The sequence below is a fragment of the Leptidea sinapis genome, chromosome 24 (assembly GCF_905404315.1).
Source record: "Leptidea sinapis chromosome 24, ilLepSina1.1, whole genome shotgun sequence".
Classification (NCBI taxonomy): domain Eukaryota; kingdom Metazoa; phylum Arthropoda; class Insecta; order Lepidoptera; family Pieridae; genus Leptidea; species Leptidea sinapis.
In genome coordinates, this window is record NC_066288.1 from 4,561,991 (window position 1) to 4,581,506 (window position 19,516).

General features: G+C 34.1%; 1 protein-coding gene across 1 annotated transcript in view; it reads left to right on the forward strand.

Annotated features, from left to right (window-relative positions):
• LOC126971555 (1-phosphatidylinositol 4,5-bisphosphate phosphodiesterase classes I and II) overlaps positions 1-19,516 on the forward strand; it is a 147,604-nt gene that overhangs the window by 92,522 nt on the left and 35,566 nt on the right. The window contains exons 5-6 of the mRNA XM_050817853.1: positions 14,665-14,850; positions 16,708-16,899. Of these exons, the coding sequence (XP_050673810.1) occupies positions 14,665-14,850; positions 16,708-16,899 (378 nt within the window). The remainder of the gene's footprint in view (positions 1-14,664; positions 14,851-16,707; positions 16,900-19,516) is intronic.

The window sequence follows — 19,516 nt, forward strand, 5'->3', positions numbered from 1 at the left end:
TAATATCAGATTTGCTCATTTTGTCCCATATAAAAAAATATTCACGATCTAACAATTATGATGTGACACATGTGTGTGTGTGTGTGTGTTTATGTGTATGTGTGTGTAAAATTAAATACAAGGGATCAAAATATTTTCAGTTTTTTCATAATCTAATTCTCCTAGGTATTTACTGATTTTTATTTTCATATTTTTTGTACTTAAGTCTAATATTATATTAAATTATTATTTGTTAACTATTTTAGACTTGCCCAGTTTTTCATTTCTGATCTCATCCTTTGACTCAGCCCAATGTAACAGTGGAACTGACATTTCGTCCGGAGCACCCAACACCCACCTATTTCTAATTGAAAATTGTGGTATAATTTTATTGAAACATTATAATAACCCTCACAAGATACAGATAAGTCTTAAGGTGACGAGTAAAATGCGAAATGATCGGGGTCGTATCGTGTTTACACTATGCCTATATCATTTTGTGATGCCTCACACTGTTTTAGGCCTCTTAATATCAGATTTGCTCATTTTGTCCCATATAAAACAATATTCACGATCTAACAATTATGATGTGACACACATTTTTGCTAATATTCGCATGGCGTCTCCTGCTGGTTGAATACTTTAAGTTTATTGTCGATTGAGAGCCGGTGTTCGATAACAACGTGTTTATTTATGTATTATGTTTATTTACTACTGATATTCGTCATTATTTTATTTACTTTATTCATCTTAAAAATTAGCAATAGAAGAATTATTATTATTTTGTAAGCAATTGTTATCTCAGCATATTGCTAAGTTAAATTGGTTGAGGTATACTTCCTTTGGTGCATTAGGAAGAAATTAGCAGAGTGAATATTCGACTCCCCGACATAAGTTGGTCATCCAGATATCATACTTCTGACAAAATTATCCAAATGATTTGAGTTTTCTTTGGTGTTAATTCCGCCAATATTTGTCTTTAAACAATTCGACACGTGTTTCGCCTCTACACGAGGCATTCTCAGGACGTGTTGGCTTGATCTGGCATGAAACTCACGAGGCGAAACACGTGTCGAATTGTTTAAAGACAAATATTGGCGGAATTAACACTAATGAAAACTCAAATCATTTGGATAATTATGGATTTCCGCAAAGTAACGCCTACTTCAATAAATTTTCTGACTAAATTCATTATGCGGTATAATAATATTTTCATTGATTTTATGATAATACGGGACCAGACGAGCAGGACGTTCAGCTGATGGTAATTGATACGCCCTGCCAATTACAATGCAGTGCCGCTCAGGATTCTTGAAAAGCCCAAAAATTCTGAGTGGCACTACAATTGCGCTCGTCACCTTGAGACAAGATGTTAAGTCTCATTGTTCGTTCTACAAACGTAAAATATTACGAGGAATAATATTTTTTTAGGATGTGTGTTTTGTTACTCAAAAGAAGCATAACTTCTTGCGTGCGTTCGTAAATATTATTACACACTTACTTTTTTTATATATTTTAAACAAATATCTATGTAACTTTTCTATAAAATGAAAAGCCTTTGTAAAGGCTTTATTCTTATTATCTGTTTGGCGTTAACATTTGAATCTACTTCCTCCTTAAAGTTAAAATATACACGATTGGTATAGCTAGCGGTCATACGCCAAACAGTAACAATTATGAAAAGGGCCATAGTGAATAGTCCATTAACATGATAATTGACATGAAAAATCTTAGATCATTTATACGTTTAGATAGACAGTGAGAGCTGTGAAACGTCGAAAAAAAAATTGAGGTTGACTGTTAACCTCTATTTTGAGCAATGCACACTAACGCGAGTGTAAGACGTAGCTTGTCACGCACAGTGAAGTAATATTCCTGGCCTGTTTTAATCGGTTATCTAACAGCAAGAGGCTCTAGATATTATTATAACGTTTAAGTTATCTAAGAAAACAATAATGGTTACTATCAACATAATATTGTATCACATTGTATCCCTGAACTTATTCATCATACCATGAACTTCAAGGGCTCCAACGACTTTTTGTTCGTCTCCCTGTCGCGTGTCGAATTACCTTGACCGACAAGGAGGATAAAAGTATAAATATGTCTTATATTATATACTTTTATTATTTTAATTTTTATAGCTTATTGTATTATTGTAATAAAAGTAGTTTAAAAAAAACGAAAAAACATGCTTTTGTTGAAAGGTTAAAGAAAGGAAATGGTTGAAATTTAAAATTAACATTAATCCCTGCCGTATGGACGATAAATGAAAAAAATATATAAATTAACAAAAAATCTTGTTTTGAAAAATTGAATAATTTTATCAAATTAGTGTTGTATTTTCATCGCTCCTGGATAAATCTACGATATTTGAACGAAATCTGACCGTTTAAAGTGGGTCAAAATCGCACCCAAATCAGTCGGTTACAAACAAACCTACATAGAGATGAAGCTAATAAAAAGCGTGTAAAAATGTGAATTATCTAATAAACATATTTAGTCGGTCGGATAGAGTAAATGTTTGCTTGTTTCACGGCGAATGCAAGCGAAATTGCAATGAAAACAATCATTTGGATCGAGAATGTATGCTTAGTGATCGTCGAATTGTTGAATAGAATTTGTATTCAGTGAGAGATTATCGGAACGCGTTGTTGAATCTAGACAGAAAGCAATCCATTAGTGCAGCGTACTGTGGCGAGTTTTACTATGCCATCTCCATACTTAATATTTACGTTAGTTATATAAGTAACTGCTTTGAAATTATTTAAAAAGCGGCCAAGTGCGAGTTGGAATCAGCAGCAAGTAACATAATATAAAAGTTATATAGAATAGAAAATGATATTAAATTATTAAAGTGGAAAAGGCAAAATATCTTTGCTCAAAATCATACAGTGCAAATGAGCTCTTATCATTTATACGTATTTAAAAAAAAACTACTCATTAGATCTCGTTCAAACCAATTTTTGTTAGAAGTTTGCATGTATATGATGTATTTTTTTATTTTTATAAATCTCTTATTTTAGAAGATACTGGGGGGAAGGACTGGAGATACATTTTACCACTTTGGAAGTGTCCCTCGCGGAAACTATTCAGTTAAGAAAACAATGATATTAGAAACGTCACTATAATTTTTTACGACCCCACACATATGGGTTAGATAAAAAAAAAATAGTTTCAGTTCTAGGTATGGGGAGCCTTCAAAATTTAAAGTTTTTTTTCTATTTTTGGGTTCCGGTTTTTGCCACGTATCTCCCAAGACATCTGGTATTGCAGATGTCGCACCGGTATTAGCATACATTATTTCATAAACACATTCACTTTACATTTGAGTAGGATGTTGTAACTATTGGATAATGTAGTATACATTCAGTTTTTATACTCGGCTAAGTCGAGTTATTAAGTCGTTTTATTATATGATTTTCCAACAATATCCCAGAAAATGTTCAAAACAAATGTATTACGAAATTCAAAAGAATTACACAAATAAAATTTGTAAACAAACCCACGACCTCTCGCGTTCCGTGCGAGTGCTCTTCCAACTGAGCTAACCATTCCAGTGACGTATCGTTATAAAATCTTGTATGCTTTGTTCAACTCTCCTGAGAGTTTGTGTGGTAAAGGCTACTATAACATAAATGACTTTCTTAATGATACCATGGATTGGGAATGGAGCGACTGTCCTCTAACTATCAAATTATAAGTTTAATTGTGCGGTATTACTTTGTAAACATATTTTTATTGAAAAATAGAAGCCCGCTGAGTTTGTTGCGCCCATTCTTCTCAGGTCTGAAGCATACTTTTTGGAATGGTTAGTAGTTTATGACTTTCAATAAGTGATGGCACTCTATTTTGAATAAAAGTATTTGAATTTGAATTAGTATTAACCTATAAAGCATAGTTGATAATAGATTAATTATGTCTATTCGACACTTCCGTACAAAACAAAAAAATATCAACAAAATTAGACTCAACGAATATATTATTAAGTGGAAACCCATTATAAGTGTAACATATATCTTCATTATTCTATGATCACTCACAACGTCGAAATATGAACGAACGCAATGTTTCCACGACCTTGTTATGCAAAGAAATACCTTTTACGCTTTTCTACAGAAGGCTGGCTAAGAAATTAGAACAACGCTTCCGACGATTACGTAAGAACCTCTTGTTACCCGGATTAAACTTCAAAGGCTTTCCTTTTGAAATATCAGCTATAAATAAAATTCCACTAACAATCAAAATAAAACACAACAGCGAGCTTTATATTATACATCGCTCTTAGACAATGGCTCAGAGTCTTGATACAAGGCCATGAATTAAATTTCATATGATTCGTAATGCCGTGGTTACCTGCTCGGTACATCTACGCTCCTACTAAACTTAAATCTGTTAAAATCCAGACATTCGATACCATATGAACATTTTAAATAGCGCTCTTCTAACGGTTCTGGTATTGTAAGGTGTCTGAGGCGACGATGATACCTAAAATATGCCTAAACATTAACCGTGTTATTAATAAACGCGAAGTAAAGTTATACTAAGTTTAAAGCTTTTCGTCTTTATCTTACCTTTGTCACTACAGAATGACATGACAGGGAGAAGTAATTTTAAACTTGGAGTAACTTTTAATTTCGTTTATTAATAAGACAGGTTGTGTTTAATTATTTAAATCGGCTTTACTCGCGGTTCATCGGTGTTAGTACCTGTGTGGTTGGTACGACTCGTTGCGACCATTCGGAGGTCCTTCATCAGTCTAGCACTACGAATTTGCGCTCGTCGTGCGCGGTTTGACAGGGCGGAGAGCGCGGTGTGCACGGCGGTGATGACGAGGACGGTAGAACTGAAACGATAAAAGCACTGGTGCACAAAATATACTTATAACGTTCCATTATGTAATCATCGGCACTATGGGTACTTATTTTGACATTTGTTTAACTACACGGGTTTCCAAGTGGCAAAGACCAACCCTTGTCACTATTAAAATTAGGTCGCCGATCGATTTCAATGGCTTCCAAAAGCTTACGAGGCACAAATATTTTATCGCGGGCCAATATTTTCACTTTATTGGACCTATTATAATGTGATGTGTCGGAGTTGATGGCACGCTCTGCCACTGCCCAGGTATTGCTATGTAATTTGCGCTAACTTCTAACTTCGGATGTGCTCGATGAGCTCTTGTTTTTATATTGCGTTCCGTTTCTCCCATGTAGCTTTTGTCGACTTGCAGAGAGGAGGGTCCCGATAATTAGGCGATTTTAGAAGATTACCAATCGGTGGCTATCAAATCCTTATGGCTATTTCATCTGGCGAGGGGATTTCAATCTGCTAATACAGGAAGTGGTAATGGGCTCACCTCAAGCACCAATGGTGGAATGGTTCTTGGAACATTGGTTCGAGAAGGCACCGTTGAAGAGTGCGCCATTAAAACCAAGAGACTTGTGCAGATACGTAGATGATACGTTTGCCATAGTTCCCATAAAACAACCTTTTTACTTGTTTATTATTAACTATACTGTTCAACATCATTCGAAAATAATCCTTGCAGTAATAAGTACCTACTTAGAAGTGTTTTTCTGATAGGTCCAACGTGTTATAATTTATTTGCGGGACGTTTTCAAGTGAGTGAAAATCACATTGAATGATTCCATAGAAACATGCAGGCGAAGCTAATGAGCCTATAAGCTCGCCTTTCGAACATTTAGTGCGTTACATTAAGTATGTGAATGTTGCTCTTGATAAATTACTATGCAAAATAAATACTTTCAGGCTTGTATTCACAGTAATATTGAACTGTTTCCAATATATCGTTGTCAATCTGTGACTCTGCAATCAGGTTTCATAGGCCTCAGCGATTGTTATTAATATTTCTTGCATTATTTTTGCTAAGGTCACTGCAGAATCGTTGCTGGAAACGTTCATGTGCTATTAAATTTGAATTCTATTTTGCTTAGAGAGAGCTCCATTTAGAGAATTGTTTTGACCGCTTAGCCTAGTATTTAGTGACCCTGTTTCCATTCGCGATATATTTTTAAAATATGAATTGTGATATAAAATACTTTTTATTCATTAATCGGATGGTTGAAGGTCGTTTCCAATTCGGATCCTCTACTAGGATCTACAATTTTTTTTAATAAAGCTTCAAACTTAATGCGTTAAATGTAAATTGGTCTCCCGGAACGGCCGCCCACTACTATCCTTATGATTAAAAATTGTGATGATTCATGAGCGAGCGTGGAACGATAAGGCACATTAATCAATATTATTACTAGTTTGGCCATAAATAATGTTAAAACTTAAAATACCTATTTTTTTTAATTAATTTTAAAGAGCGTTTATTATTTTAGAAAACTTCGATCAATTTCCGTCGTTTCACACTTTTTTTTACAGGTGAATCTTAAATCACACTAATGAAATGAGGTGTTAAAGAAAACAGAATTAATAAATTTTTAATTGTTTTAATTAAGTCATTTAATTATTTCAAAATACTTCAAAACTACTTAGGTATTAGGCGTGTGTTTGTATATCGTATTAGCGATAGATATACCAACATACTCTGTCGAATACTATGAACGATCAGGACAGCCGCATGCTGTGAGACCTAAACAGGCCATTAATTATGCTTAGGCCAGGATTCGCCGAAATCTTATAATGAAACAAAAAAATATCACGAGAAATGAAGATTCCTGCTGACACTCCCGGATTAAAGACTAGAAAGAGAGTGACTGGATCAAAATGCCAGGAAGTCAAGTGGAAAGTAGTAACATGGTTTGGTGGATGGTGGTTTATCGAGGAGTCACAAAGGTTCATCTTTGTGAAAAAGGACATAATAAAGAGAGTCCCTTAGATCGTGTTGTGAAACCTGTCAGCAAAACGCTTTTTGAAAATGTACCTTGGACTTTTCAACTGGTTGCAAGGCAGGAACTACCCAGGACACAGGAACAGAAGACGAGATGGCTGAAAGTCAACACTCCGTATAAGACCTGAAGTCTAGCCTGTGTCTAGCCCAGATATGAACATTTGGAACTGCAAATTATGGTCAGTTTTTTTTATGGAATAGCAGGACAAACGAGCGTACGGGTCACCTGGTGTTAAGTGATCACCGCCGCCCACATTCTCTTGCAACACCAGAGGAATCACAAGAGCGTTGCCGGCCTTTAAGGAAGGTGTACGCGCTTTTTTTGAAGGTACCCATGTCGTATCGTCCCGGAAACACCGCACAAGGAAGCTCATTCCACAGCTTTGTAGTACGTGGAAGAAAGCTCCTTGAAAACCGCACTGTGGAGGACCGCCACACATCCAGACAACAGTTTTAGATGACATAGCTGATAGATAACATCTGAATGACACGCCGACATTGAGTGGCTAAAAATCTCCAGATCAAACAGTGATTAAATTTAGAAATAGAAATAGAAACACTTTATTAACAGTAAAACACACACCTCCAATTTACAGTATAAATCTTAAAGTAATAAAAAAATAAATTAAATATAACAAAAATTATTAAAATATAAACAAAAACAAAATATTAAATAACTGTGCGGCGCGTGATTCCCTGCTAAAAGGAACTGACCCAGTATATTGTTGGTCAGTGCAGAAGACACTTTTTTACAATTTCTTATGGAAACATTGCGAAATCCATAGATTTGTGACCCGATAGATGTAAAGCCTGCGTTAAATCCAAAGCTAGTAGCTAATCGAATAGAATTCTTATATTTACTGCTGAGACTTCAATAAATAAGTAATTAAGTTTTATAACTATTACATTACGTCATAAAAAAAAGTGTGTCTATACTTATTATGTATGCACGCAAGAAGTTATACTTCTTTAGCGTAACAAAACAAATACTTAAAATATTTATTCGTCGTGCTATTCTACGTTTATAGAAAGAACAATATTGTAAAAATCGTGAAATAAAGTATTGAATATTAACGAATACGGCTGTATTGGCTTGAACCCTTTGCCTGTCGATGAAATCAACAAAAAACAATCAATAAGTGTAATTTGTCAGAAATGTGTCAATTGTCAATAATTGTTAAATGTCAATGTTTTAAAGGCATTTTTTATTTACCAACTTCAACCTGTTACTTTTGTGTAATAGTGATGCGCGCGCATCTTAAAACTTCACTCTTATAATTTTTTCATAAGGCGTCTAAAGAAGTATAACTTCAAAAATAAATGCATTTTTATTTGTAACAGAACTTATGGCTAGACTAGAGGTGTACGACATTCATTTTGTATATATACAGTATCAGACTGTTTTCCTCATTACATTAATCAATATATCTGCAGGAAGATGTCCATTCATAGTTCCCCCACTGCTAAACTGTTTGGCGCTGTACCGTCTGCGATTCGATCCAATAATGTATTTATATCATTGACCGTATAACACAGTACACTCCTTTACCAACCGGGGTGAGCCAATTCCCATTGGTTAAGTAACGACCACAACTTATCCTTATTGGTCAGGTTATAATCACAAAATATCGTGAATAATCGTTTCTGGCCACTGTGGAATTACATTAAGTCTGTTTACGTAATGTCGTAGCTGAAACCGTGCGCCCTTTATAAGTGATATGATTTATGTACTTTCTAATTTTTACACGCTTTTTATTAGCTTCACCTGTATGTATGTTTGTTTGTCTGTAACCGACTCATTTGGGCGCGATTTTGAACCATTTTAAACAGCCAGATTTCGTTTAAACTTCGTTGATTTATCGAGGACCGACGACAATACATTAATTTGATGAACTTATACCATGTTCAAGTAGCAAAATAAGATTTTTGTTAATTTAAATAATTTTCATCTATCGTCTATAAGACAGGAAATTATGTTAATTTTAAACTTCAACCATTAACTTTAACCACTTTATCTAATATTAGGTAACTTTCGAATACCAAAGAGAATTTTGAGCTTTTTAGCGTGTTTTTTAGTTTTTTTTTGTGCTATTATATAAAATTTTTATTATTTAAATACTATTGTAATAGGGGATGTCATTAGTGGAGTGTACAAACGGTATTTATTAGAAGTCACTTTCTCTTCAAAATTCAACTGATAGTTTTTTGGACAATAATGTAATATATTCATATTAGAATATATTGTTATTATTTATTTTTATTATATTCACTACTACGAAACACTCTGTTGAGCTTATTCACCCCAAAGTCTACATTTCTATCTTAAGCATAGAATATATTATAATCTTCAATGGGCTTATTTACAAATACTTAATGCATAGAATAACATCTTAATATTTGTTGACTATTATCAATTGCTACTATTATATTTGATACCTTAGATCTCAGTCATAAATCGATTTTGAAATCATTCTTATTTAAAAATATACTTGGAAAATAGGAAACTAAATATAACGAATTTGGTAATTTTTATAACTAAACAGATTGCAATTAAATATATAAATATACTTAGAAATTAGTAAACTAAATATAACGATTTTGGTAATTTTTCAACAAATCATTTTAAAACTGTAAACTGAACAATATCTAATAATTAAGTATTTCATTTTGACGAGAAGATAGTTAAAGGACTATTGCCAATTAAATTTAGAGAGTTCACTGAGTACCGTCGAATTCATCTGGTAGTGATACCGGCACGAAGATAGGAACTTATCAATAAAACAATGCCTTTACTCCTCAACTCCATTTGGGGTTGGGCTCTTTCTATAAACGATTCCAATGGTAGCTACTCTAGTCCTATATCAATATCCTTACTATTCACAGATATTAATATATTTTTAGTGTTAGACGGGTTCCCACGGAAATTCTTTAATTTTCCGAGATGAAAAGTATCTAAGATGTTGACCGGCAATATAAAGTATCAAAATGCCAAATTTTATTAAATTATGTGCATAAGTTGTTGTGTACTAAGCTGTATAAGTAGCTATAGGTTTTTAACTGTCCCACGGGAACTCTTTAATTTTCCGTAATGAAAAGTATCTAAGATATATCTTGACCAGGGATGTAAGGTGTTATCATGCAAAATTTCAAATAAATCGGTCCAGTAGTCACATAAATTAGCCCGTACAAACAGTCAAACAGACAGAGAAACAAAAAAAATCGGGACTATTTATATTTTTCTCCTTCCATCCCCCTCACTCGGTTTTGCGCATTTTTTTTCTTTGTACAAAAATTATATCTCTACAGATTTATTATAAGTATAGATATAAGTACTGAATGTTGTAAATTTTGAACTTATATTGCATATTTTTTGAAGCTGCTCATGTTGAAGCTCTTACTTTATTTAATGAATCCAATAAAACATTTCACTGAAATGTTGTGAAATATTGTTGAGCTGTGCATAATATAAATCGAGTTGCTAACGACGTGACGCGGCGCAACCTCGACGAACACTTGCAGAAGTGGACTCGAGAGCAATTTACCGCCACCCGGTCGTTAGAATCGCTCACGAATATCTAACATATTCTTAGAGTCTGAAGTATTTCTTTTTATAGAAATACTTAAAGTTTTCTTTTGTATTGGTTAAAAAATAATAAGATCAATTAGTAAACTTGATAATTCTGGGGTAAACTTTAATTATAAGTTTTTTTATGGCATTAAGGGACGACGAGCAGGACGTTCAGCTGATGGTTATTGATACGCCCTGCCCATTGCAATGCAGTGCCGCTCAGGATTCTTAAAAACCCAAAAAGTCTGAGCGGCAGTACAATTGCGATTGTCACCTTTAGACATAAGATGTTAAGACTCATTTGCCCAGTCATTTCACTAGCTACGGCGCCCTTCAGACCGATATTCAGTAATGCTTATACATTACTGCTTCCCGGCAGAAATAGGCGCCGTTGTACCCATAATCTAGCTGGCACCCTGTCCAAAGGAGCCTCCTACTGGTATTACTCCTATAATATACTCAAGTAATCTTTATAGTACTTTCATATCAAGTAATTCGCTTAATTATATAATTATAAAACAGAAATATGGGAAAATACCTATCGCTTTTAGATGTAGCTTGTAGATTAAAGAGAGATGATAATATTTATCAATGGTGATGTCTTATAATTGAAATGGCCTGAATCTTTAAAGCCTTTAAATGAATTACTAGAATTTTTCGTTGATATTGAAAAAAATAATGTTTTCTTGGTGTACGTAGTTGAAACTAAAGCAATTTATTTATAAGCAATCTAACTCATAATTGGAGAAATGTATAACAACGTTATTAGTACATGCAAAATGAGCGCTGCATTCCGAGAGATTCAATCCGAGTTAATTAAGTGGCGGCAACAGATGGCGCGACGAGCGGCTAACATTTAATTAACGATTAAATGCAATTTGGATCTTTAACGAGAAGATTTATTTACTTCATTCTGATTTTCTATTTTATTTTATTGGCAGCAAACAGTCATGTACAAAAAATGCTCTTATTCTAAGACTTAATAGATTTTTGATGAAAATGTTTTTTATTGTGTATTTTATTGAAAAACGTCATCATAGTTATTTAAATATATATATAGGAAACGCTTTTTATAAAATTTATTGAAGTAGGCGTTACTTTGCGGAAATCCATAATCATCCAAATTTTTTGAGTTATCTTAAGTGTAAATTCGGCTAATATTTATCTTCAATCAACTCGACACTTGAGTCTCGTACCAGAATTTGGCGAGGCAACATCTCCTGAGGATGCCTCGTGTAGGGGCGAAACACGTGGCGAATTGATTGAAAAAATATTAGCGGAATTAACACTCAAGGTAACTCAAAAAAATAGGATAACGCTTTTTATATACTAAATTAAGTTATTAAAAATATTATGATTGTTTAATTGATCAGATTTATCATGATATTCGTTAATAAATTATCGCGAAAGAATTTATTATTTAAGAGAGTCCTTATTCATTTTATTAGTTAGGGTTTCACTATTATTATATTTCAATAATTGTATATGAGACACGAACAACGTATTTAAAAATAACACTGTAGTTTAGAACTGAGCTTAACGTTATCAATCTTAGTGGATAGTTTAAATTCAATAATATTATACATAGAGGGTAGTTGGAGATTCAGTTGTGAGTTAATTAACTCGCTGTAGCAGGCGCTGCGGGAGACGGCCGACATTAATTTATACAATTTCCCATTTCTAATTAGATGATTTTCTTCCCTGTGCTCCCACCTGTTGCACTGTGCCGGTTGGGATTTATTTCCCATCAGTATCTTCAGGTGTATGTTTTTTAGCCGATTTTTCACTAAATGACTTCGACATAGCTCGAATGATTGCGAAACTGAAGACTGCGAACATACTGGAAGATGAGTGTTAGCAGGCCCCTCACAAGATGGACCGACGATCTGGTCAAGATCGCCGGAATACGTTGGATGAGGGCAGCGCAGGACCGATCGTCGTGGAAATATTTGGGGGAGGCCTTTGTCCAGCAGTGGACTTCAGGCTGATGATGATTATGAAATGACTTCGACATTTGTTTTATCTGTAATCGAGGCGACTCAAGTAGCTCTTACACCCTAACTTAGTGGAGTTAACGATCATCATTTATAGCATTTTAAATAGCAATGGATTTTATAATTCTTATTACCTACATCGCCTTATTCACGTAAGTTAGGTAGTATTCTTGTATTATCATTCTTCTTTTTCGTAGTCGTGCCCTCACTGCTGACGGTCGTGACTCATATTCATTTGGTCTACGAGCTGTCTCCATCGGTTTCGCTCCGTCGCCTGGTGGAGTCGGCGTTTGATTTGATATGATCCGACCACCGATTAGGACTACGGCGTCTAGGCCTCTTACCCTATTATTATTAGTATTATCACTAATGCGAGATAATTTAGTTTGCTTATAAAAGTTTAAACTAACAACATCTGAAAAATTTATGTTGAGATCGCATTAGACTCTGTATGGAAGCTAATTTCTGTGTTTTTATAGATTAAAAAGTACTGCGTGCTATTTCCAAATAGCCATGTATATCAATAAAGTCGAAGATATGACTGTATATTTTATAAAGGACCACTAGTGATTTACCTTTTTATTGTTTAAGAATGCGAATGTTATAATGACAGTTATAATACAGTAATACAAAAAAGTCTGTTAGTAAACAATTTTTGTAAGACCAGGAAAATTACAAAACTGAACAATACCAGGTTCAATCTTAAATACAATAACAACTATTTAGTAACAATAATGATAATTTTAGTTTTACAATTAATAAAAAAATACCAAGTTCATAATCGTTTAGGATTAAAAAAAAGATGCTGAAAAAGTTAAAAAAAATTATAATTTTGTTCTTGGTAAATATAATTATTAAAAATAGCCCTTAGTTAACATTTCTTTATCAATTAAAAATATAACTTGAAAATTTTGTTAGGTGGTAATGACGTCTGCTAGGAGAGTAGGGACACCAGTCCTACGCCTACACGCTTACAGACAGTACCAGTGGGAGGCTCCTTTGGACAGGATGCCGGCTATATTATGGATTCCACAACGGCGCCTATTTCTGTCGTGAAGCAGTAATATGTAATTTGTAAGCATTATTTTATATCGGTCTGAAAGGCGCCGTAGCTAGTGAAATTACTGGGCAAATGAGGTCTTAGGTGACGAGCGCATTTGTAGTGCCGCTCAGAATTTTTACGTTTTCAATACTCCTAAGCAGCACTGCATCGTAATGGGACAGAGCGTATAAATTACCATCAGCTGCACGTCCTACTCGTCTCGTCGCTTATAGTCATAACAAAAAAACATTACTTGCACTTGCACGTATTACAACATAAATGTTGAACGTGTACTTGGTGCGAAATACTTCCAGTGTCTCTAGATGTGAGTACCTAATGCAAATTTTATCAGACACCTAAACATTTTTTGGTGTTTCGTTACTGTTACATACATTACAATCACAGAGTTGATGTTACAAAAGATGTATTATGTCTTATTAGTCCGGATTCGTCCAGTTCGGTTTATGAAGAAAATGCTCTAAAACTATGGAGGGTACGAAGACGACTACGGCATATGTTCTATATCAAACTATTATTTTTCGTGTAAATTATACAATAAGTTGCGTTTTAGTCTCTCATCTCATCATCCCGGAAATGTTCTACAAAGCCTACGTAATCTCATAAAATACATGTCAGAGTTTATCGCAGTACTCCGTGCAGATAAATTAAAATATTTGGGAATAGTTTCTCTTTGTTTTAATCTGTCGTTATCTAAACTTGGGCCTTGTCATTTATTATATTTCAAATATCCCTGTCCAATGTCAAAACACTCCTCCATCACATTAAATGGGTCTGCTTCATGTTAAGTTATCTTATATATTTAAAGTTAAATAATATATCTTTAATACAATGCTCGCATACCTTTATTTATTTACAGAGTATGTGGTATCCAACTATCCATTGAACCCATACGTTGTAAATAAATAAAGCTCAGCTCTTGTGATTTTTTAATAATTTACATTAATTTTTTTCATCTTATTCTTGTATGATGTTTGTGTATTTTTGTGGCATCGCTTCACATACATTGACAGTAAAATAATTTGTAAAACGCTCACTCTTTTCCGAAGTGGTGGTAAATGGTAAAATGGAAAACTTTGACACTCTCGAGAGTTATTTGTTTGACGTAAATGAGCCTATGACCTTAGTAATTTTGTTTTTTTTTGTAAGATTTACCTATCATTAATATATTCAACAGTAACATTAAATACGTTGTTCACAGTATCATTCGGCTGTTCGCACAGAACAAAGAAGACAAGAAGCGCGTGGAGAAAGCTCTAAGCGAATCTGGTCTGCCGACCGGCAAGACCGACACCATCAGCCAATCTAAATTTCAGTTTGAGGACTTCTTCGCGTTCTATAAGAGTCTCACGCAACGCTCCGAGGTCCTGAAGATATTCAATAGCCTGTAAGTTAAGTTAGACTTGATTAAAATGATCTTATAGCATTGAGATAAAGGTGCGTACAAACTGGTGAACAAGAAATGTTACATTTTCAGCTTTCACCTTTCATTGCATGTTCGCTGCAATCGTGGACACATAGCACGCACATACCGCGCATTCACTACGAACCTCACTATGAAGCCTTTCAGCTACGGACGGCGCGTCCTTTGTGTTCGTTCGAAAAACCGACAAAAGACGGGTCGCTTCGCGTGCGGCATGTAATGCTCGTGGCGTGCGCATAAATGCTCGTTTCGCGCTCACTAGACGTCAAAACTATGAGAAATTGTTACAACCTTTCATGATTTCATTCTTCCATTGCAGCTATGTGTACGGCGAATTCTTTCATTGCATGTTTCATTGTTTAAATCTAAGTATTTTGTTAGTATCGTTAGTCATTAATTTCGATATCAGGCCGCATTTAGCGGTAGAATTCTCCTCTATTAGTTTCCACTCGTTCCTATCTCTTGCAATTCTTGTCAAATCAGTTTTTGACAGTTCCTGCTGTTTCGACTTTATCATCGCTCCATCTCTTATTATGCCTAGATTACGTTTTCTATTATTATACTTTGGACCATATTTCGTACTTTCATCTGTGATTGCGTATTTCCATTTTAAAAGTAGAACAGATGAGGCTACATCTTTTTTATTTTGTCTCTTAGTTTTAGCCCCATATAACTTCTCTCAATTCCTCTCTGACAACTTTAATTTTTTCTACGTTTCTGTCGGTCAGAGGTCATGTATGGGAGGCATAGGTTACGCATGACATTAAATAGGTCTCTGTTGTTTTTATTTTTAGCGAATAGGCATGTTTTATATAAAAATTTTTACCTTCTATTTCGAACTATATAACATACCATAGGTAGACGTAATCGTCAACATATTCAATTAACTTTTGAATTAAGAGTCGAAGAAAATAACTATTTTCAATTAGTTAGTTATTCTATCATATTTGGTCCAGAGCTTTTGTCCAACTTCAATGTTTCTATTGATTTATCTTTGTCAATTTCTAGGAATATTGTAATTGTTTCATATATCTTCCCTCCATTCGAAACATTATTTTAGATATTTTGTCGACCAGTATAGTATTATATAAAAATTTGTTGCAACTTGAACAAATTCTTTCCTATTTGTGACTGTTACTGCAGGTAATTGACTCATCAGTTGTCTGTTATTGCTTAATTGCTTGTTTACTTCGTTGACTTCTACTGTTTTTCAATTATTAGTGATAGTTTTCTATTATTTCTTATTTTTTTACTTTGTATTTTCTTTATAAAACTTCTGTGTATTCTACTTATTTTATGTTTTATTTTTTCTTTTGTTGAGTTCTGTTGCTACTTGTGTCATTATTTCCTCTTTTCTATTTCTCACTTTCTGTGGGCGTGACGATATGTTCACACTAAAATCAACTTTTCAATATGCTGTTCTTTATAATTGTGATTAAATCTTATAAAATGTTTCTATTTCTTTTTTGTTTGATCTAAAAGAGGGTGCGTACACGTCTTGCGCTATCGAGTTTACCTTTTCATGTAGATCTACCTGAATTATTGCCGCTCTTTCAGTTATTCCAATGGAGTCTACACCCTGAATATTGTAATATACCATAAAAATAAATAAAACGCCAAGCTCACGATTTCAATTCCAATATAACGCCCATAACGTCAGACATTCCCTTAATCCATGTAAAATCTATTATTGATGACCTAAAAGAGTCGTATGGGTTAGCCATTACCGCCACCCGTTCCTCTTTTGCAACTGGTATACCTATACGAGTCTTAGAGTGATACAAAAAAGAGATACTTCGTAATGTTATTTTTCTGCATCAGCACTGATGGCAAGCCGCACTTGTCAGCCACGCAACTGGTGGACTTCCTGAACGAGGTGCAAAGGGATCCTCGGCTCAATGAGATCCTGCACCCCTATGCAGATCTGCAGCGCGCTAAGGACCTGATCAAGACATATGAGCACAACAAGTACCAGCAGCAGCGATCACAGCTCACCTTCGATGGTTTCTTGAGGTACCTACATATTTTTTTCGTGTTTTTTCATGACTTATCGTAAATATTATATGGACAAGTTTTCTACCTATAGTCCAGATGTTTGACATATACCTTTTGCTATGATAAATTAAGAAAGGATTTTACGAATTTTGACCCCTATAAATACTCTTATAATAATAATAATATTGACACACTTTTACACAGATTATCTTGCCCCAAATTAGACATAGCCTGTGTTATGGGTTGCAAGACAACGATATATTTAATACAATATACTTACTTAAACATACATAAATACATATAAACATCCATGACTCGGAAACAAACATCCATATTCATGATATACATGCTTGCACCTACCGGGATTCGAACCCAGGACCTCTAGCTTAGTAGGTAGGGCCGCTAACCACTCGGCTATATAGGTGGTCTATATACTTTGCTTGTGTATATACTGTGTATTATACAATTACAACGTTTATACTGATATAATCTGTTGAAATAAAACGGTATACTGTAGAGAAAAAGTACATACACAAAGCAATGTAAGTACACTTTGCACTTGATCGCTTGATTTGAATGCCAATGAAATTTGTAATACTACATACAATAAGTAAATATTCTCGGATTTCTAAAGTTCGGGAAAAATTACGACAGAGAGTGCACAACATGACGATGTTCCGACACCATGAACCTATGGTATAGAGTGAAGTGGTATCTATATTCAAGTATTTTAAATTAAAGAATTCAAATAATTTTAAGATATTTACAATATAAGTGTAATACATATGATGCAGATTATATAAAGGCATCACATACTTCCATTACAAATAAGACGTCAAATAGCTGATACTGTTTTTTACTCTAAGTTACTTCACTCTAAGATATATTCTTCTAGATTAACATCACAAATTGGTATCAAAACGCCCAATAACTAGACCTGGACAAAATGTACTATATATACGTTCCTCATTGCAGTACTAATTACAGGCAACATTCATATTTTATAAGGTGTCCACAAGAAATAAATCAGATATCAATGGACTTGCCTGATTTCGATATATTCAATACTTCACCAAACGCGTTAAGAGGTACATTGACGAGGCGTTGGATGAGTGTGTGTTCTCTTGATTGCTAAATACCTGAATACTATAATATCCATTTGTTTGTCTTTGTGTATTTATATCTATATACTTTTATTGTATTACTTCTTGATCTTTTTTTTGTATTTTTGTTCATTATTTGTAACACGCTTATAGTCTCTTATATGCTAAAACTGTAAATGGTTAATAGATGTATACTTTTTTTAACCTATTTATGTCTTGTAATACTGTTTGTTTTCCTAATATAATAAAATAAAATAAAAATAAATAAATATTTACGTAGCTTTTGAAACTATCAATACATAACAACAGGTAACTATAGTAGCCATGACTACAGTGTTCTACAGTTTTTAATCCAAAATAGTTTTAATTTTTTTTTGCGATAAGGCGAACGTTTGCGTTATCGTGACACGTCTGGACAATCAATTCGTCATATCATTTATACATCATATACGGTGGAAAGTAATTTTTGTTTCGCTTTTCCAAGGCAGTATAAGCTTCTGTGTGTAGGTTTTTTTTAAATGAAAAGAAGGGACGACAGGACGTTCAGCTGTTGATAATTGATTAGCCCTGCCCATTACAATGCAGTGCCGCACAGGATTATTGAAAATCCCAAAAATTCTGAGCGTCACTTTGAGACATAAGTTGCCAATTCTCATTTGCCCAGTAATTTAACTAGCTACGGCGCCCTTCAGACCGAAACACAGTAATGCCTACACATTACTGCTTCACGGCTGAAATAGGTGCCGTTGTGGTACCCATAATCAAGCTGGCATCCGATGCAAAGGAGCCTCCCACTAGTAAAATGGGTACTATGCTGCGACAGTTACGTGTGTGCAAGTTGTTTCTCGCCAAATTTCGTGATTCTAGCTTTTGAATTTCCTTTCTCTTTAATTTGTTCAGCTTCAAATGATCGCCGACTTAATGTTAGTTCCAATTCGAATCTTCCAAACGTTCCCGACAAAAATCATACTTAGATGGATCCCCATTAGATTATTTAGTTTCGATCCATACTCGATATTTCAAAAGATGTCAGGAATCTCGAAAAATGTGTCCTATTCACCTGAAATTTATTAATCCCATTAAATAATTTGAATGTTATGATTATAATTCATACAAAACTCTTTAGACCATTATTCTGTTTCAACGCTTATTTTGTGTATGTACGTGTAATAGGTACTAAATATCCTATTTGAAGCTCCGTCGAGACTTCACTTTCAGAGTTTATTTATTAATTATTCAGCCACCCAACTTTCATTAACGATTTATATTAGAGTTGATAATGACTCAATCCTTGTTAACGGTGTTTTGATTTTAGGTAAAATTTATGTTCCAAAACAGCTTTCTAGATACAGTAGTTTTGGTTACAATGTACGTGGGTTACACTGAAAATGTTTAGAACTGGTCAGTTAGAAACATTGCTAATGAAAACTTTTTTTGAATTTCAATTTTAGAACTCTTTGGTAACCTAATGTAGTATATTGCATTCATCTGTCAATTGTCCAATGCCCTGTACTTTTCCCGGGGCGTAAAAA